The sequence below is a fragment of the Patella vulgata genome, chromosome 2 (assembly GCF_932274485.2).
Source record: "Patella vulgata chromosome 2, xgPatVulg1.2, whole genome shotgun sequence".
Lineage (NCBI taxonomy): Eukaryota > Metazoa > Mollusca > Gastropoda > Patellidae > Patella > Patella vulgata.
The window spans coordinates 68,942,358-68,964,746 of record NC_065880.2 but is presented as its reverse complement, the minus strand read 5'-3'; the positions used below and the strand labels follow the sequence as shown (position 1 = coordinate 68,964,746).

Below are 22,389 nucleotides of genomic sequence, written 5' to 3'. Positions count from 1 at the left end.
TACTTGTTCGTTTCAAGATCTTAAACTCTGTGTATCAATCTAAAGGTCTCTCAAGCATCCACAAGATATTTCAAAGCATCCACAAGATATATCAAAGTGATCAAGGGCCATAACTGAGGCAGTAATAATCGGAAATCGTTGAAATTCAATAGGCTTCTTCGTTTGATGATCTTTTAAAAAACACTGCATATAATATAAATTTAAAGTCAATCAGAAATTAACTATAGCCTCTAGAGCGTCCACAAGATTTTTCAAAGTGATCAAGGGCCATAACTCGGGCAGTAATTATTGAAAATTGATGAAAATCAATAGGCTTCTTCGTCTCATGAGCTTAAACACTGTGCATAAATTTAAAGTCAATCGGATATAAACTTTAGCTTCTAGAGCATCCACAAGATTTTTCAAAGTGATCAAGGGCCATAAATCTGGCAGTAATTATCAGAAACCGGTGGAAATAAATAGGCTTCTTCATCTCAAGACCTTAAATACTGTATATAAATTTTAAGTCAATAGGATATTAACTTTAGCCTTGATAGCATCCACAAGACTTTTCAAAGTGATAAAGGGCCATAACTCTGGCAGTGATTCTTGGAAATTGGTGAAAATCAATAGGATTCTTCATTTCATGACCTTACACTGTGTATAAAGTTTGAAATCAATCGGATGGCAACTTTAGCCTCCAGAGTCCCCACAAGTAATTGTGGAAGTCGGACAGAAGTACGGGGGCGACGACAATATATGACCACATTTCAATGTGGGGGTGTAAAAATCAAATAAAACTTTGACAATGGTTAGAACAGATGGTTTATGTGTAAGTATACTGAAAGTAAAGTGCTCTCTTCTGTTCTAACTCTAAGGACTTCACGATTCCAAAAGATGCATAAAGCAGGAATATTTGTCTGTTTTGCAATACAGTTGGTGTGCTTATTGTCTTTTTATATCAAAGAATGGACATGTTTAATATTTAATGGCGAGTACACACCAGTTATCTGAAACACTACCCAATTCATGGTACACACAATTATTTACAGATTTAAACTTTACAACTTCGATTAGTCAACTGTAAGTAAAATATTTGTTCCAAATAAACTTCAAATTCAATTTAACTGAGCTACAAAACTTCCACATCACTTAAAAATAAAGGTCCTTCTAATGCACAAGTAGCCATCAGTCATCTCTTTAGCAACACACACGAGTCAATGCAAATAGAAATGTGTCAATGTGAACATGACATTAGCAATATTTGAATCAGAGCTTACAATATTGAATCAGAGCTTACAATATTGAATCAGAATCTCAAAATATAAATTTTTGTTACTTGTTAAAATAACTCTTTAACCCAATGACCCACGCTTTTAAGAGGGCAACGAAACAGAATGTTGTTTTACAATTACTTTCCAATACATTTTAATGCAGGAAAAAAAATTATATATTTCCATAAATTTGATTAGTTAGCACTAATTTGCAATCAAGCAAACCACCAGTGTATTACATATTTTAAATTGCAACCCCACTAAATTCTCACAGGTTCTCTTATTCCATGTTTAAATCTTATAAATGATATTGACTCTAAATTGCACATGGCTAAGTACTAAAAAGGATTTGGGAAAACATTACCATATCACTGGTCATTAAGAGAAGCAAATTAATATTTCTGTTCATAATTTGTCTGACATGTTGAGGATTTGATTGCTCAAGTGGTATTAAGTAATAAGATATGTCCCCATGTGATGTGTTGAATGCAAAATCCTGTTAATCCGCTAAGCAAATAATAACCTGATAGACAGATGTATATTGTTAGTGCAGTGGCTTAAATTGATTGATCAGAGAACACATTTCATACAATGCTTCTAAATATAACTTTATTTTATGATTTCTTTTACAAATTAATGACTATTTGATAAGTTAATTATGTTGTAAGATACACAAAAGTGAATGAAGTAGATTGCTGTGTTTTTTGTTTATTGGTATTAAATAGATGCTACAAAAGATGATAAAATATATATATATATATAAGAGAAGCATACGGGAGAAATCATGTAAAAATAGTCACTGAAAAGACTACATAAAACATAATAAAACAAACTATATATTCTACTACAATGTGATCAAATGAATTTATGAAGAGAAAAAATGTGTGTGCATGCATCTACATGTATGAAGAATGAACAATGACATACTTGCTAAATTCGGAAAGGCACAAGGTACTGATACCCTTAAATTTTATTTTTTACTAAAGAAAATTGGCTATGGGGATCCATTCATGAATAATAGGAAAGGTTTGCTTATTATAAGATAGAGATGGGGTTTACTGTTCAGTCTATGCAAACCAGGTCATTTCGGGACTTAAACATGGTTCAATTTTATTTCAATAATTCACATGGGAAGAGAGAACCAGTGGACCTCAATTTCATTTCAATAATTTGCTTGCGTGTAGGGGTCTTTTAGTCTTTAGCAGTGAGAGGACTCGAGATTGGACAGTCGACCCTACTATTTTCATGTACAAGCTGGGAATTGAAATCATCCCACTCGACTCTTTGACAAAACTTTATGATCTAAAGAGCATGCCTTTGACCATTCAGTCATGCAACCCCCCTTGCTCATTTTCAAAATTCTGAGGTTAACTGAAGACAAATTAACACCTCAATAATTTAATGAAATGAACTGAAATGGGGTTTAACCTCCTACTTTTCTGCTCGATCTGAGCTATTGAAGACTGACATATGCAGTGTGCTATAAGGAGAATTTTTTTTCGGACAGCGGCACTGCAGCCTACGCATATTTTGAATTTAAACTGTCAAAGATTTCTTTTCGGAAATGAAATGAAATAGGGTTTAACGTCCTAATCTTGTGCTGAATATGTATGCTTTCCGTCATTCGACATCAATAACCGAACCCATCAACATTACTGTTACATTTAATTCATAAGTGTTAGACAATGGTCTTCAATGAAGCCTTGTGCCTTCCTAAAGTATGATAAATCTAAGGGATGTTTAGTTGTAGGAGTACTTACTATTAAAATCTGCAGACATCTGACCCCCAGGATTTAACCCAATTGGTTCACCGCGCATTCGTCCTATGCCTCCTGGCGTTCCCTGTAATGCTCGAGCTGTAGAACTCATTTTACGGTCTCGTTCGGTTTCCTCAGCACTCCGACCCCCCTGAAAAATAATTATATTACCATTAACAATATAGAAATGAAATGTTACAATCAATACAAAGTTCTACTACTAATACATTTACATATGGTCTAAATGAAACTAATTAAAAGTTGTTCAAAAGATTCTATGTGGTCATATTTTCTTTTTGTCTATATCATTATCAAGTTATACTGCTTGACATACAAAACTTTTATAATTATTATAATAAATTAAATAAATTAATCATACAAATTTCAGCATATTCCAGTCAAAGACATAATCATATGTGAAGCCCTGACGATGGAAGAGGTTTCGGAACAACTGTCGAAGATAGGAATAATCAGGTTTATCATCAAAACGTAGAGATCGACAAAAATTTAGGTAAGTAGCAAATTCAGCTGAAAACAGGAACATTTCAATAGATAATTTGTAACACACAACATTCTAGTACAATTCTACAATACAAAAAATTTGCCCACCAACACATTAATCCTAACTAAATTCAATCATAATTTTACTTGTTTCATTTGATTATTCCCAAAATAAATAGATGCACATAATCTTTTATAAAGCACTGAGCGTCTGAGCAATCAAATTGTTTATCTCTCTGCACCTAAACAGAAAACAATTATTGTCCATCTCAGTCAAGACATTTAGATGACTTATACTAAGGTCATATAAAAAAACATTCTGGTTCTCAGATAATCCAGCGTCACTTCAAACCAGCGGCAGCCAGGCAAGATACACCCACATTTTGCAAAAGATGGATAGAGAACAAGCTAAAAACAAAAATGCAATTTTTCGTACAATCAGGGGTCATGATCCAGAAAGTTATGGTCTGATGTGCAAATATCAAAAAGAACCAAGACCTTTGGATTATAATCATACATTTCAAGTTTCATCAAAATCGGATAAAAATTGTGACTTCTACTTCTAGAGTGTCAACAACCTTCGTATTACATACTTTTATACTATTTGGATACAAGGAGTGGTCCTTTTGTCAAGCAGTTTGGTCCAATTTTTACAAAATTGGAACTTAAACGTCATTAGGGTGTAACAGAGATAAATTTAAACCTTTTTTTAAAATTGGATAAAAATTGTGACCTCTAGTGGCTCCACTTAAAGATAGGTTGCCAGGCAACGAAACATACGCCCACAACAGCTAAATCGTCCAGGCAGTCAACAAGAGCTGTTGCATATTTTTACTTTTTTCAGTAATGAAACATTTATAATACACTAAAAGCTGATTAAGAGCAACAACTCATGAAGTAATTATCAGAAAACCATTAGAATTTGTTTGTTTTTATAAAGTTCTGCCCCATGCTAACGTTTTGTATACAAAACTTTTAATATCATGGATTTAGCTGTTCAAGACATAAAAATTCATTGAAAATCAATATACTTGATCGCCTCAAGATCTTAAACTCTGTATCAATCCGAAGACAATCGGATGATAACTTTAGCCTTTAGAGCGTCACAAAGTGATCAAGGGCCGTAACTTTGGCAGTAATTATCGGAATCATTGAAAATCAATAGCATTCTTTGTCTTATGACCTTAAACACTGTGTATAAATTGAAAGTCAATTGGATATTAACTTTGGCCTTTAGAGCGTCCACAAGATTTTTTGAAGTGATCAAGAGCCATAACTCTGGCAGTAATTATTGAAAATCAATAGGATTCTTCGTCTCATGACCTTAAACACTGTGTATAAATTTAAAGTCAATCGGATATTAACTTTGGCCTATAGAGCGTCCACAAGATTTTTCAAAGTGATCAAGGGCCATAACTCTGACAGTAATTATCGGAAATCAGTGAAAATCAATAGGCTTCTTCGTCTCATGACCTTAAACACTGTGTATAAATTTAAAGTCAATCGGATATTAACTTAGGCCTCTAGAGCATCCACAAGATTTTTCAAAGTGATCAAGGCCCATAACTCTGGCAGTAATAATCGGAAATCGCTGAAAATCAATAGGCTTCTTTGTCTCATGACCTTAAACACTGTGTATAAATTTAAAGTTAATCGGATATTAACTTAGGCCTCTAGAGCATCCACAAGATTTTTCAAAGTGATCAAGGCCCATAACTCTGGCAGTAATAATCGGAAATCGCTGAAAATCAATAGGCTTCTTTGTCTCATGACCTTAAACACTGTGTATAAATTTAAAGTTAATCGGATATTAACTTTGGCCTAGAGCGTCCACAAGATTTTTTGAAGTGATCAAGGGCCATAACTCTGGCAGTAATTATCGGAAATCGCTGAAAATCAATAGGCTTCTTCGTCTCATTACCTTAAACAATGTGTATAAATTTTAGGTCAATCGGATATTAACTTTGGCCTCTAGAGCGTCCACAAGATTTTTACAAAGTGATCAAGGGCCATAACTCTGGCAATAATTATCGGAAATCGCTGAAAATCAATAGGCTTCTTCGTCTCAAGACCTTAAACACTGTGTATAAATTTAAATTCAATCAGATATTAACTTTGGCCTCTAGAGCGTCCACATGCAATTGTGGACGCTGGATCGACGGACGGACGGGGGCAACGACAATATACGGCCACATTTCAATGTGGGCGTACAAAAATGCGATTTTTCGAACAATCAGGGGCCATAATCCATGAAGTTACGTTCGGAATATGCACGATTATAGAAAGGAACCAAGAACTTTGTGATATAAAGATAAAAATTTCATCAAAATCGATCAAAATTGTCGTCTCTAGAGGGTCCACAAAATACCACATAAGTACACTATATATGCGTACGAGGGGCGGCCATTTTGACCGGCCTCAACCATCATTAGGTCGTAACAGTGATATATTCAAATGGTGTTTTAAATCGGATAAAAATTATGACCTCTAGAGGGACTACAAGCTAAAAACACAATTTTATCATTTCAAGTTTTGTTCTCGGTTCATTTGAACTATTTAGTTTACAATATTTACAATAAATACAAGACAATACACTCTTTGCACGTGACCTGGCGTTAAGATTATGATTACACAATGTTACTAATTTAGAAATAACAGAATAAAGTAGAATAGAAGGTGTCTATTAATTGGGCATTAAAGAAATAATTTCGGGCTTGCAAAGTATAATTTTTATAATTGGTTAATTTAACTGAAAACCAAAGTGCATTGACTGACTTACAACTTCGTGGGGTGACAGTTACAGGGATTTTTTTTTTTAAAGTTTATTCCGAAAAATACGGTACACAACCCTGTTAACTAAGGGTGTGACGATTAGTCGGTTTAGACGGAGTCGGTTCGGTTTTACCTACAAACCGGTTCCAGTTTCGGGAAATCGATAGTCGTCTAAAAAATACAGCATGATATAAACCAGTTACCCGAATATTATAACATGTTTTTTTTTTAAAAAAAGATACATGCATTAACGATCGACAATTATGGGGGCGAATAAGCAATAAGCTACATCATTGATGAATGGTCGACAATACAATAATAATAATGAGACAGTATACTATATTCCGTAATCGGTCGTGGATATTCTCGCGATTACAAGCGAGAGTGTTTTTGCATACCTAATGAAGTTATTTTAAGAATACGTTATTTGATTGGTCGGTCGATAAGGTCAATGGTTGAAGTGCCCAATCAGAAACAAGCAATCCTCCAGGTTAGGTCAATAGGCATGCGCACTGAGCTGATGCCCAGATACGCTTTCTCGTCGGTTTATCACTAATATTATTGATCAATATGTCATTGTTTGAAGTTTTTTTATATGTTGTATTTATTACTTTTATTAAAAAGATTAAACAGGAGATTTGAACAAACTACATAGTACAAACAAAACCAAATTTTTTAATGTACTGGACACATAAAACATAGAACAGTATGTATGTCGCCATTACAGTTTTAAGCTCCATATATAAAGGCCAGTATATTAGCGTGTATTGTAGACTATGGAAGACTAATATTTTTCAGTTAGTTTTCATTACCGACTAAACCGAATCGGTTCGGTTTTTTAGCCGCCGACTAACCGGTTCAAGTTTTTCTTAGTCGTCACACCCTTACTGTTAACAATAATAAATGATACTAGATAAATATACATTCCTATAAACAACAATTTGACGTGCTTAGCGAAAAAACGGCAGTGATCCTTTGACAAAATAAAAAAGATAGGTTGCCAGGCAACAAAACATACGCCCACAGCAGCTAAATCGTTCGGGCAGTCAACAAGAGTTGTCGCATATTTTTTACTTTTTTCGGTAATGAAACATTTATAATACACTAAAATCTGATTAAGAGCAACAACTCAGAAGACCATCAGAATTTGTTTGGTTTTTATAAAGTTCTGCCCCATGCTAACGTTTTTTATACAAAACTTTTAATACTGTATCATGGATTTAGCTGTTCCAAGTCATAAAAATTCATTGAAAATCAATATACTTGTTCGGCTCAATATCTTAAACTCTGTGTATCAATCTGAAGTCAATCGGATATTAACTTTGGCCTCTAGAGCATCCACAAGATTTTTCAAAGTGATCAAGGGCCATAACTTTGGCAGTAATTATCAGAAATCTTTGAAAATCAATACGATTCTTCGCCTCGTGACCTCAAACACTGTGTATAAATTTAAAGTCGATGAGATTAACTTTAGCCTTTAGAGCATCCACAAGGTTTTTTGAAGTGATCAAGGGCCGTAACTCTGGCAGTAATTATCGAAAATCACTGAAAATGAATAGACTTCTTCGTCTCATGACCTTAAACACTGTGTATAAATTTAAAGTCAATCGGATATTAACTTTAGACTCTAGAGCGTCCACAAGATTTTTCAAAGTGATCAAGGGCCATAACTCTGGCAGTAATTATCGGAAATCGCTGAAAATCAATAGGATTCTTCGTCTCATGACCTTAAACACTGTGTATAAATTTAAAGTCAATCGGATATTAACTTTGGCCTCTAGAGCGTCCACAAGATTTTTTGAAGTGATCAAGGGCCATAACTCTGGCAGTAATTATCGGAAATCGCTGAAAATCAATAGGCTTCTTCGTCTCATGGCCTTAAACACTGTATATAAATTTAAAGTCAATCGGATATAACTTTAGCCTCTAGAGCGTCCACAAGCAATTGTGGGCGTATAACAATAAAAACCTCCAGTCCCACATCAGATTTTTGATAAGGATTGTCTGAGAACCAGAATGTTTTTTTTAGTATGTTCTACACCATACAGAAGCAGAGATATAAGAGTTGCAATAGGTGTGATGGACAGGGGTTGAACACTACCTCAATTAGAAGCATAGTTATTGTGGACAGACGACAGCTGTTTAGCTTATTAACCCTTTCTGAGCTAATCCCGACGGGATAATTTTATAGTCTGTCAGAGCGGCACCCGACGATAGTCGGGAACTTTATTTAATTTGGTTTACTCCCCTGTAAAAGCATGGTTTTAACCTTAGATGGTGTATAACACGAGTTTTTATTACGAGGGGGTTTCCCCTATTGACGGAACAACCATCAATAGTCAGAACAGCCGAGGAATGGCGTCCTTCACAACAAAAAGACTTCGGCTGAATCCCGATGCCGATGACGTCACGTCTATATTGGATTCGGGTAGTGACTATACTATTAGTGGGGACTCTTCTTTTGATGAAAATTCAGAGGTTTGTCACAAAGTAAAGACACAAAAAAAAGGAAGACTTCTCCGGAGGAAATTATTCGTCTGCTTTTATACAGTCGCGCACGTAGATCGCTGCCGATATAAACATATACGATATGGTCAAATTGGTTACCATGGCAACACTAATGTGAATATTTCGGTATATATTATTGTTATTTTCCAAATATTTAATTTATTTTTATTTTATTGTTAATAAAAACTTGTTACTGATGATTTTATATTTGTATTGTCTACCACAAAATTGTCAATACTGCTCGTTTATATTTTATTATTTTTAGAAAAAACCCATTATTATCACAATTTAGTGACTTTTCCCCAAAAACCTATACTATTCTTACAAAAGAGATATCTATCATGGTAATAATCCATATAGCTTTATTCCTGACCATCTTGAATTTTTTAATGACAAAAAATTATCCAATATTTCATTTATGACAATAATATGGCAGCCATTTTGAAACCCACTGGTAACCATAGTAACCATAAAATCAAAATTAAAAATATGCAAAAATTCCAAGTCATATATAATGGATATACATTTGCAATTTTACAGTTGTAGTCGCATTCATATTCAAGGTATGAATGATTTTTCACAACAGGGTCTAAAGCTTGATTTTTACTCAATATTTGCATAGCCCTGTATGGGTGTAAAGTGGTTAGCTCAGGAAGGGTTAAGCAGGAAATACAGATCACATCTACACCTTGACCATTCTAGCTCAATCAGAAGCAGAGCAATGTGTCCCAAAGTCACTCCCACTGAAAAGGCTTATCTCAGCTACATGTAAACCTAAGCAGAAAATACACACCATAGAACTCAGCCAGAGCATTCACCTTATGAACAACTACACCAAGTTTCATTAGAAGCAAAAAGTTATTGTCACCCAAAGTGTGCTGAACAGACAGATGGACGAACCCATTTTAATAGTTCCCTAGTTTCTTTGAAAGCTAAGGGATAACTGCATCATTGTTGGCTCCATTGACCCAACTGTCAATTTCTGTATGAAATTCAGAATAACAATTTGACTATCAAGAATTACCATATTCCCCCAGATGGGTTAAATACATCTGATTCATTGAAAAGATAACACAGGATCTGGTCAAATCTGGTGTTTCAAATGTTTCTATAATTTCTTGCAGTAAGAGTGTGAATTTAGAGGGAATGAAGGATGACATTGTTCATTTGTGTGGCTTAGCATCCACTTCCACCAAGGGTGTTATCTTACACAAATGTTTCCTGGGAAACGTGGTTAAAGGCGCACTCTTGCCTTTTGAGATACAGGATGACTGACCTCAATATATACAACCACATTTCTGAACATTCTTAAGAAATAAAATCAAGACAGTGAAATATATTTTAACCGAGTATGGTTAAAGCAAGAGGCAGTGCACATCTGAACACATTACGTACAAGCTTTTTTTTATATAAGGGATCATTTGTTTATTCACTAAATAAAGATAAATCAACTTACAGGGAAATCCTTTACAGAGCTCCTCAATTGGGGTTGACATTTTTTTCTCACTGATTCGTTCATATTTCTGTCGCTTTGTAGCTGCTTTTAAACCTTGCCAGGGTAAACTCCCTCGCAAGAAATACATGAACACATAACCTAGAGACTCCATATCATCACGTCTACTCTGTTCTATAATAAATAAGCATTACATTAATCATTTACAGCTGTCGAATATATTCAAATATAGAATCCACTGTGATCACAAGCTAGTTACATGTGATGACAATAATACCACAGATAATTGATAAACTCACAGTATTCTTACCAGTTACAAATATTGGTGATACTAGATCAAGATAATTCAGTTTCCTTCCAGAAAACAGAATTTCAGTGGGGTCAATCAACAGTAGAATTTGAGCACATTTCATCATATGAAGTAGGGCTGCAATGATACACCAGGCCACGATATGATGCGCATCACTATTCTTAGTCTACAATACAATTAGTATCGCGATATAGGAAATAAATTTAAACCAGCGGCTGCCAGGCAGGATACGCCCACATTTTCGAGAGATGGATAGAGAACAAGCTAAAAAGAAAGCGATTTTTCGTACAATCAGGGGCCATAATTCAGGAAGTTACGGTCCGATATGCACGAATATCGAAAGGAACCGAGATCTTTGGATTATAAACTTACATTTCAAGTTTCAACAAAATCGGATAAAAATTGTGACCTCTATAGGGTCCACAATCTTGATATACCATATTTTTACGCTAATTGAGGACGAACGGCGGCCATTTTGACTGTCAATTTTGGGGCGATTTTCACAAAATTCAAACTCAACTGTCCTTAGGGTGGAACAGTAATATAATACGTTTTTTTAAATCGGATAAAAATTATGACCTCTAATGGGTCCACAAGCTAAAAACACGATTTTTCGTACAATCAGGGGCCATAATTCAGGAAGTTACGGTCCAATATGCGCGAATATCGAAAGGAACTGAGATCTTTGGGTTATAAACTTACATTTCAAGTTTCAACAAAATCGGATAAAAATTGTGACCTCTATAGGGTCCACAACCTTGATATACCATATTTTTACGCTATTTGAGAACGGCGGCCATTTTGTCTGTCAATTTTGGGCCGATTTTCACGAATTTCAAACTCGGCCATCCTTAGGGTGTAACGGTGATATAATAAAACGTTTTTTTAAATTGGATAAAAATTATGACCTCCATAGGGTCGACAAGCTAAAAACGTGATTTTTTGTACAATCATGGGCCATAATTCAGGAAGTTACGGTCCGATATGCGCGAATATCGAAAGGAACCGAGATCTTTGGGTTATCAACTTACATTTCAAGTTTCAACAAAATCAGATAAAAATTGTGACCTCTATAGTGTCCACAAGCTAAAAACGCGATTTTTCGTACAAACAGGGGCCATAATCCATGAAGTTTCGATCCGATACATGCCAATATCGAAAGCAGCCGAGATATTTTGGAGATGAACCTATATTTCAAGTTTCGTCAAAATCGGATAAGAATTGTGACCTGTAGAGTGTCCACAAACAATTGTGGACGGACGGACGGACAGGGGCGACGGCATAATACGTCCACATAAAAATGTGGGCGTATAAAAATGCTGTTAAATTTTGACTGTCTATCACTGTGAAAACTCGAAGGCCTAAGTCGCTAATATTTGGGATCTAGAAATTGACACAAATGGGTCGCAATGCATACAATAATGTAATATGAATGTATATAAACTGATTTACATTCAATCGTTTCCGTTTTTACCCTAATTTCAAATCAATTATGTTTGGCGAAATACGCCAGGAGTCTCAATCGAATGGCAATCTCTAGCACCTGGTTATTTCAGTCTACACGGATAGCATTTATTGCGCATGCTCTCCAGACCAGAATATGGCATAACCGTTTGACATGACTTGTGGAATCATGTCTAGCCTCGTTTCGAGTCCTGTGTTACAAATGGCGCTGAAACGCATAGTAAAATGTTTATTTTGTCTTAAATATTGGATATCAGAAGTCCATCTTTTCCCAGTAAGATCACAACATCAATGTTGATTTAAATTGACAAAATTTCATGTTTTCAATGTCGAAGACTTTGGATGATACTGAGCTACTTTAAATGTGGTGTTTTCTCGGTCAACTGACCGGATTTCATTGCTGCCATGCTTAACGGGAAATCCTTAAAACTCCCATGCTTTACTTGTGATTTACAAACTTGGTATGGGAATTTCGATCTCAGTATTGCTTTTGTCAATCGTGCGACTTGAATTTGGTGAATTCATTATGAAACAAGTTCAGCTGGCTGGCCCGTATTGCCATAACAATTTCAGCCAATGAAAAGCTTTCTCGTTGTCAAGTCAGTCATAGATTACGGAACAGCAAAGGAAATAATGTTACAGACATTTTAATATCAAATATTAATATTCATTGAAAATGTGTTGATCAATGTATGCAGTATGTTCAAATCGTCATTCTTCTACAGTAATATCACAAATTGCATATTACGGACATATATAGGCCTATATATATTAATATGTTTTTTTCCGCATATTATTCAAGTGTGTAATTTGAACGTAACTTAATTTCCAGCACGACTTGCTTAACCAGACCGATATTTTAATTTTGAAGAAATAGCTACAATAAGCCACTTCATGTGTCAAAAACGCCTTAACACTCGCTGAAAGTAAAAAAAGTTATTATGCTCATGGACTTATTTACACATTTAAAGGAATATCAAGTCTATTTTTGCCAAATTATTATCTGGCTAACAAATCGCGATACGGCCAGTGATTGTATCGTGCATCGTGGATTTTTAAAACATTGCTGGTCATCGATGAATTGTTGCAGCCCTAATATGAAGGGATTTACAGTTACACATTTCTCTTTTTGCACATACCTATGCCTAAATGTGTGTTTATACTAGCATATCTAGCTGTACCAGTGAGATTCTTATTTTCTCTGTAAGGTATATGTTGATGTGTTCTAGCATCTCGATATTTTTTGGCAAGTCCAAAGTCTATGATATACACCAAATTTCCTTTTTTGCCTAAACCCATCAGAAAGTTATCAGGCTTTACATCACGATGAATAAAATTTTTAGAATGGATATATTCAATCCGACTTATCTGAAAAAGATATGAAAACATTAAAACTTGTGAACAATGGTTAATACATGTACAATTTTAATCTGATTTAGATAAAACTTAGATCCAAAGACCTTGGATAAGTTCAACTTTGGTCTTTGGTGCAAATCAGACCTTCCATTCTGGAATTATGCCCCCTGCCTTTTACACAAAATGTGAAATGTGTAGAAAGTTTGTAGACCCACTAGAGCCCAAAATGTTAATCTGATTTAGATGAAATTAAGGATCAAAAGATCTCTGAGGAGTTTGATCTTGGTGTGCATTGGACCTTCCATTCCAGGATGAGCCCTATCGATTATCAAACTATTGTTCCAGAGTTATGAACCCTTAGTGGAAAACATCGAAGCTAGTTTTTAAGTGACATTGAGTGATCCCTGACATTTTGTTCCGAAGTTACCCTCTTTTTCCGAAAACAGTTTGTAACAGACGTTTGTAATTAGATGTGAAGCACTGGGACAATGAGCTCTATTAAATAGGGGAAAGGTGTTACTTACCAACTGATCAGCAAGCAATAGCACGGTTTTCAAACTAAATTTCCGTGAGCAAAAATTGAATAGGTCTTCAAGACTAGGACCCAACAACTCCATTACCATAACATTATAATCTCCTTCTGCACCACACCATTTTATGGTAGGAATTCCAACTGATAATAAATAACAAATCTTTAAACTAAGGAATCATAGCTACCACAATGGGTTTTTTCACTAAATATCCTATACATACTTCTTAATACCCTTGTTATTTGTAATAAATCGTGTAAATTCCGGCTCAAATTTTTGTTTCTGTTATTAGCACTATGTGATCAATGGCCCCAAAACTTACTGACAAGCAAGTTCCAACTGATTCCATCTGATAATTTCTTTACAGTACATTTTGTTAACAAGGACATAAATCTCAAAAGGAAACAAAAACGCTGATACATATCAATTGTTTGATGTGGTGAAACAGTATTAACATAGACAAGACAATAATATATTTAACGGTACCACATGTACAATACTTGATGGTTAGTTAAACTAATCTGTATAGGACATTTGAGGAATTAACCAACATGTTAAATAATACTTATTTTGTATTTCCTATGCAGTTAAATTAAAAAGTTTTTTCAATTTTCTCACCAATACTTACCTCCTCCCTGCATCATTCTATAAATCTTGCTTTCAATGTGCAATTGAGGATGTTTGGTCTTGACACACTCCAATTTAATAGCAACCTCTTCTCCATTAGAAATATCAGTTCCTGAAATAAAAGGAGAAAGAAAATGAGAAAATTTGAATTAGCTGAGTTAGTCATACTACCCAGTTTATCACTGAAATGGGTTTTAAAAATTTTCAGTTCCAAGGACAGATTACACCAAGTCATTTCAGCTTACACACTAAAAAACACATGCTGGGTGCCCCATTTAATTTAAAATAAATAGATGGCACATATTAATTAATTGCACATATATATATCTTTTTGAAAAGTATCAAACTGGCTATCTATACTTAGTCAAATAGCTTACATTTATACCATAAGCAGAAACCTTATAAACACCTAAACCAAGTTTAAATATTGTAGCTCTGATTAGGAGAGTTATTGTGTTCCGAAGTCTCGACCAATCAAATTGCTTATTGCTCTGCTTATTATCGAACTTAGTCAAGGTATTGATGTAATAAAACTATACACCAAGTTTGATCACTCTCACTTAATTACAACCAAAATTATTGTGTCCCAAAGAATCAACCAACCAATACAATTGCTTATCTCTGCTTTGCCTAAGCAGAAAATGCTCATCTTCTCTCTCCATCAAGGCATTCACCTAATAAAAACCTTAACCAAATTTGAACATTCTACCTCAAATAGAAGGAGAGTTATTGTGTCCCAAAACATTTTGACGGACAGACCCATTTTAATAGACCCCTGCTCTCTTTGAAAGGCGGGGGCACAAAAAAACTAGCGAATCGCCAAAAACGTAAGATTGCTGTGGTAGTTGCTATTCATTTGCTCCTAATTCTTGAATCATGACGTCAAACAGGCAAGGCCTTTATGACCAAAGAATCACCAATTATGCTTCTATCGTCAGGCTACACACTTTGGCAGTGGAGGCAGTCAGTTTGACATCATGAGATATATCAATGATGTCTCCGGTCGGCGAAAATATCTCACAGGCTAGATATGGGCAACTGGTCGGACAAATGGTTCAACGAGCAGAATCTCCGGCGCTGTAAATGGGCACAAGGGCAATTTTTTAGAGCAATTTTAAAAATCATTGCAGTCAGGAGAAAAAATACGCTTGTATGTCCCAGCTTACTATAAGATATGACATATTTTGTTATTTGGTGTGATAAAGTACATATTAATCTCCAAAAAATACCAATTTTTTTTTTTTACCAACTATGTTCCAAACTTAGCCATGACAAGGCCGTGGTTAATTAATTGTCTGTTTCTCATGACCCTCCTGTGTGTCCATTTTCATCCTTAATAATTACGCACTTCCATAATTATTTGGTCAAATTTAGTGAGGACAGAATTTTGTTCCAATTCATCCTATAAAGTTTGTAAAACAATATTTGTTTGTCTTCAAATGTGAATAATGAACTGGCGCATTAAAATCCACAATTTATTGACAAACGTGACCCTGTAGGTGTCGATAAACTAAGCTAACATGTGAAAAAAGAATATACGAAGTCCATTAGTTAAACAGGATGTTATAAATGAAATGGGGTTTAACGTCCTACTGTTCTGCTCCAACTAGGCTAATGAAGAAAGGCATACGCCATACAGTTTGCTATGAGGGAAATGTTGCCCGGGCAGCGGCACTATGGCCTACTCTTATATCGAAATCCAACTGACAAGGGATCTTTTGTATGCACTCCAATGTATACACTGGGCCTCAGGGTTTTTTTCCGTATCAATCCAAATTCATGACTAAACAGCCCTCCGTCCTGCACCACTGACAAGGGGAAAACCATGTCGAAAAAACCTGATGAACTTTCTCGGCCAATGCAGGAATAGAACACGCTAGCGAGCCAGCGTCTTACCCACTTAGCCACCATGGCTTCTTTTTTTTTCGGGCAACTAATTTCATTATGTATAGCAATCATAGAGAAACTAAATCAGGGAGATTTCGATTTGACAATGTTTGCGTATTTTTGAAACAGATTTCGAAGTCTTTTGGTCCTGATGTGCAAGATGTTTTTCGACATTCCAAAGTAAACGTACAGTGCTAAGACCCCCTAAAAATAAATAATAAATGTTCCTATAATTAATTAGAACAGGTTTCTCTTTAGTTTTTATATTTTACGCTGACATGTATATTGCGTTAAATCTTTCTAGTGCAAAAATGGAAAACTTGACCTTTTGACCCTAGGGTGACAAAGAACAAAGATAAATTTAGCAAGTTTACCTTTTTATTGAAAGAGTGATTAGTTTCGATCATTTTCAGCATGTTTTCATGATACAAGAATGGCTGCGTATTCACTTTCAGTGTAAATGAACTTATTTGACCTTTGACCCTGATCACCTCGAAAACGGCAGAGTGATTACCACTCAGCATCGTATTCTACGCAAAAAAATATTGTAGAGCAGTTGGGTCTGGTTTTGTGCCCATTTGAATACGTCCACAACAGGTTTTAAAATATAACAATTCGCATGTAAAAAGTAAATATCTCACTACTCCACCACACTCCAATCATTTTATGCATTCAAATGGAAGTCTTCGACCATCAAAAAAAAGAAATGTGGCGATGTTCTAGTCATGATAGACGGTAGACCTGGATAATCGTGTCGTAGAGGGGCTACTTTCTACGACGTCAATGCATCATCCAGTGCGAAACTGTTGCTAGAGGCAGCCATGATTGCTTACTGCGAATCATGTGACAACACCACAATTTATTCAAATTACTGATCTAGGTCATGGAAAGCTTTTCATTAGCTATAATTATAAATAGTTTTTTTTTTCTTTCCGCTTGTATCTCCATTATTACATAACAACCGGTCAGACTGTTATGTGTCCTCTGGGTCATTTTACACATGGACAAGTATACAAAGTCTTAATAAGATTGCCGCTGAAACGTTAGTGTGATTAATTAACATTAACTCTGGAGTTAAAGGTGAGCACTGAATCTCAATAGGTTTCAGACCAAATTTGAAAACAATCAACAGAGCGCTGAATATCAAAAGAGCCACCTCATGACTCCATTGCCTCACACATAACCTCTATCAAGTTGAAGGGCATAGAGCTCTATTCTTTGGAAGCTTAAAATAGATGAAAATGGGTCTTAAAGTACATTTTAATGGAGCTTAATCGCTATTCTTTGGCACCTAGAAGTGGACACAAATGGATTGCAGCCATATATAATAATGTAACAAGAATGTATATAAACTGATTTACATTTAATTGTTTCCTTTTTTTACTGTGATTTCTAATCAGCTATGTTCAGCAAAATACACGTCTGGTTATTCCAGCCTACACCGGTAGTATTCTTCTAGTTCTACATGGGATATGTTTAGCCTCGTTCATCACTTCACTTTATACAATCGGTGCTCTTCTAAAGCATTCTGGCACGCGTTTCGTGTGCCAATTTTAAAGTTTTGAACAAACCACCATGACTTTGTGTCTTCCCAAAAATAAATGAAAAAAATTGTGATGTCGAAGGCATGTATTTGAAAAAGCAAGTCTGGCCTCTTGACTGCAGACTGCAAAATTGCAGTAGCCATTTCCAGGTTGACGTAATTCCCTAATGAAAAGGCCCACCGCTTTCCTGCCCACCTCCCTTCTCTAACCAACTCAATTTCCATGGATTCTTTACGTTGTCAATGCTGTTAATATCATGGATGTCATCTCAATGAATTATATTTTTTTTCGCTGCCATTTTATTTCACAGCAGAGAAATTGGAGCTAATCGTATTACATGTTTTATTTCCAAAGGTTTCAAATTTGATTTTAATATCTCCAGGTGGCTTGGACCACTCTACAGGACAATTTTCCGCAGATAACGATTTCTTGGAATTTCACTGGACAACTACGGTACTATTGTAAAACTAATTGTTTGATCATACAGGACGGTGGTATCGAACAAGAGATGTTTACATTCTTAGTACTAAAAAAAAAGAGAGTAAACGACTTTATCCTTTACTTTTGTCAGCATAGAATTTGGGTGCCTATAAGTTTTTCAGAACCAAATTGTCCCTAGATACTCCCCTGTACATTAACATGTAGAAGTGATTTTTTTTTTTTTTTTTTAAAGTTCTTATGCATTCACCTAATGAACAACTACACAAACTTTAGAAATTCTAGATCATTTAGAAACAGTTATTGTGTCAAAAAAATTGTGATGCGACAAACCAATTATAATAGTCATAGTAGGAGAAGACGGTTGTCATAATAATTTGCTAAATTCCTTTACCTTCAAAACAGTGAACGACTCAGATATAAATCGAAAATGATCCGCAGCTAATCACCTTTTTGATATAGTACTTATGTTTTAATAAAGTTTTATAGTTTAATTTATCATTCTTCAATTGTATTATGCATTTTCATTATTTCAAGAAGGTATGCGCAGGAATGAGAAAACATGAGTTCGCAAGGGTAAATTTTTTAAAAAAAATATTGTGATATCTGATTCGTGTACCAATTGTAAAATGGGTTTTTTTTGTCTTAAATATTGGATATCAGAAGGCCATCTTTTCCCGGTAAGATCACAACATCAGTTGATTTAAACCGACAAATAAATCGTGTTTTCAATGTCGACGATTTTGGATGATATTGAGTTAGAGACTAAGCTACTTTAAGTGTGAGCTATCTATGTCCTAATCTCTAATGTGGAAGTTCAATCTGAGAATATATATGTAAACTCAGCCCTCGAAATTTGGATTTTTCTACTAGGGCAGCAAAAAAAAAAAAAAAAAAAACCAGAGCATTACGCAGCTAATTAGGCTGCTCCGACACCAAAACATTTACCACAATCGTTGTGTTTGTTCTTAAAATTTATTCATTCAAAGATTTTCAGTGCCAATTGATCTGGTTGTACATAGTAATTATGTTTTATACGAATCAAATTTACAGAATTTTGTTGAAGTATAAGATTATATTAAAGCTATTAAAATTTATTTAAACCCTTTCCTTGTGATCTAACACAGACATGACCACTTGACAACCATAACTAAGATTGCTTCACAAAATAAAATTTCCTACAACTATGCCATAGCCTTCATTAATAAGGACAATTAAATATTGAGCCTTTGTCAACATGCGTATGAAATGCTAATAAATTCAGGCCACGAAATTAGCGGACGCAAAGACGCAAAAAGCATGCTAAAATATGAAAAATAGTGTGTTAGATTTGAACTAAAACGCAAAGTTTTGCGTCTACCGTAATTTAGTTTTAAGCAAATTTTAAAACTTGACGTAGTATTTTGGTCTAAACGATGATTACCACATTTTGTAAACGCAAAAACCAATAAAATACACATTTGTGAATAAGTGGTAGTTAAATGGACAAAGGTCCAAACGATCAAATTCTGTTCAATACTTCCATTTGACACCAGGTAGAAAAATGTTGTATTAATTTTAGATTTACAACTAGAATTACTGAAAGTTTTTGCTTGTTACACTTTGTTTTTGCTTCTAATTTTAAAAATAACAAGCAAAAAATTGCTTCTGGTATTGGAAATAAGATTCGAACCCTGATAAATTGTTATGGCAGACATTATTTAAACCTAAATATTGCATCAGTGACCTAATTCCAATGGCACCAAACAGTTCTATGATATTGAATGGTCATGACCTATGCATTTTGTGTGTCATCGTAATTCAACACCAGAGATCATGTTGAAAAAATATAATATTGACTGTGTATAAGGAAATTCGGTGTTCTGTCAGGGGGATTATTTAATGACTATTTACAGGTACATTTGACTAACAAATGAAAACAGAATGTATTTTATAAGCATTTTCAATGAGATTTGGGCAAAATTAAATATAAAAAAAAAAAACATTTGAAAGACCTGGACAAATAATGTTTTCACTTCAATGATATTCAAAGTATTTCAAGGTACACTGGAATCCTGTGTAAGCTTCATTCAGCTAATCCCTTCAACTTGGACATGCAGAAAAGTAGGACATTGAATACCCATTTCATTTCAGCTGGTCCTATAATATTTCAAATAATTATGGAAAGATAAGGTCTTTAAATCAATATGTAAATTTTAAAAAGTGATTTCTTTAGGGTTGACCCATTTGAATAACTTTTGGACCAATTTACTTTGCAGGAGCCAGGATATTGAATCGTCTTAAACTCTAAATTTATTCTGGCCTTATAATTTCTCAATTATTAAACTTTAAAGATCTCCTTTAATAATAGTAAATGCAGGAGGCCAAGAGTACACACAAAACAAACCAGCGGACAAAACAAATTACATAGACATTGAAAGAAATAAATAACAAATATCAAATAAAGTGAATGGATGTGGTAGCGAACTCACTACGTAGTACGTACATTATGTAGGCAATCGGTTGTTAACTTAAAATTTTAAACCATAAGCTTATTCTTTAGAAAATAAATATAATGAATCATCAAAATCTGTGTAATAAAAGAAATATGTATGAAAATATGATTGCTTTAGTGCAAATTTGATTCATGAATCAACTAGGTCAATAAAATAAATTTTACATCCTCCCTATAGTCATGAAACAGACTGAAATTTTGGATAAAATAATCATAAATTATGGTTGTAACATTCATGTTTTTACCATTATAGCTTCTGATGACGTTCAATCATAGGCATGCCTTGGGCTTATCCTCATGTAATAAGCCTACTCTTGGTGTGCAAATGTATAATAATTAATGATGTCACATAATTGATATTTTCCTTCGTTCGACTTTGCTTCAAGTAAGCAAGCAGAAAAAACTGTGTGATTTTAAGACGATTTGCCGAACAGTAAATAATGGAACGGTTTTCTAGTAATCGAAAATATTCTTATCAATAACAACAATGTAAAAGTAGTGTTTTCCGACTGTCCGAGTTCTGTAAAATGATCGTGAATCGTTTTATATCGCCATTGCATTGGCCCATTTTCATCTGATTGATCAACTGTCAAAAATCAAGAATAGAATCTAATCTCACCCAAATAAATATCCCCAAAAGAACCGCTGCCGATCTTTCTGCCAAGTCTGTATTTATTTCCGACCCTAAGCTCCATCTTGCCTGAAATATTAAGAGAACATTTGAACACAATGAAAATGGTCGTTCCCGTCTGACAGATCCCGAGTCGTAAACAAACGGAAGACGATGAGTCGAGAGAGAAATAAGCTAATTTGTACTAACCAGATCGTTTTGTCTTTAAAATATGGCTACCATTTGAAAGTTAGATATTTTTTCTACAGATCGTTCAACTCGATCGACATTTGTTATTCGTCAAAAGGCCTTGATGTTGGGGATTGTATATTGTTTCATCTCTCCCTTAGCACCGCCATTATTTACTTCCATCAGTTGGTTGCTCAAGACAAACTACGCAGGCGCCGACAGACTACTTCCTTCAGAAGTCCCCGGATGTATTTACCAGCAGACCGTATTACCTCGGCCATAGGCCTACTATATAATTATAATGTGCATTACAGACTGTTATTGGCTGATAGTAACCAAAGAAGAATGGTAGTTAATAATAATTAATACATTTAAACGAAAAAAAACAACAAAAAAAAATGTTTATCTCAGACCCACGTGATAAAAAAAACAACAAAAGAACATTTAGTAAATTTAAGTTAGACCCCATACCACACCCAGAGCCAGCCGTGGGCAATTGGGTTGGGGGGGGGGGGGTATTTTAGAACTTAGGTTGGCAACTTTTTTTCGTGAGGAGGGGGGAAGGGCCCTCCTCCCCCCGAAAAAATGACCCCCCCACCCACACCCACACACACAGTGTGACACACACAAAAGTTGCTGACGTATAGTTATAAAATACCTATAGGGGCTTACTGTCACAGTTTGTAATAGACAGGC

General features: G+C 34.8%; 1 protein-coding gene across 2 annotated transcripts in view; it reads right to left on the bottom strand.

Moving 5' to 3' along the window:
• The window catches only part of LOC126812534 (casein kinase I), a 32,579-nt gene extending 10,669 nt beyond the window's left edge, over positions 1–21,910 (bottom strand). The window contains exons 1-8 of one of the 2 annotated variants that reach the window (XM_050538990.2): positions 21,715–21,910; positions 21,514–21,594; positions 14,533–14,643; positions 13,899–14,047; positions 13,158–13,386; positions 10,248–10,418; positions 3,390–3,538; positions 3,014–3,161 (exon numbers count right to left, since the gene is read on the bottom strand). In XM_050538990.2, the coding sequence (XP_050394947.1) occupies positions 3,014–3,161; positions 3,390–3,538; positions 10,248–10,418; positions 13,158–13,386; positions 13,899–14,047; positions 14,533–14,643; positions 21,514–21,589 (1,033 nt within the window). In that variant the 5' untranslated portion in view covers positions 21,590–21,594; positions 21,715–21,910. The remainder of the gene's footprint in view (positions 1–3,013; positions 3,162–3,389; positions 3,539–10,247; positions 10,419–13,157; positions 13,387–13,898; positions 14,048–14,532; positions 14,644–21,513; positions 21,595–21,714) is intronic. The other variant, XM_050538991.2, reaches the window with a different exon arrangement.
• Between the last annotated feature and the right edge of the window lie 479 nt (positions 21,911–22,389).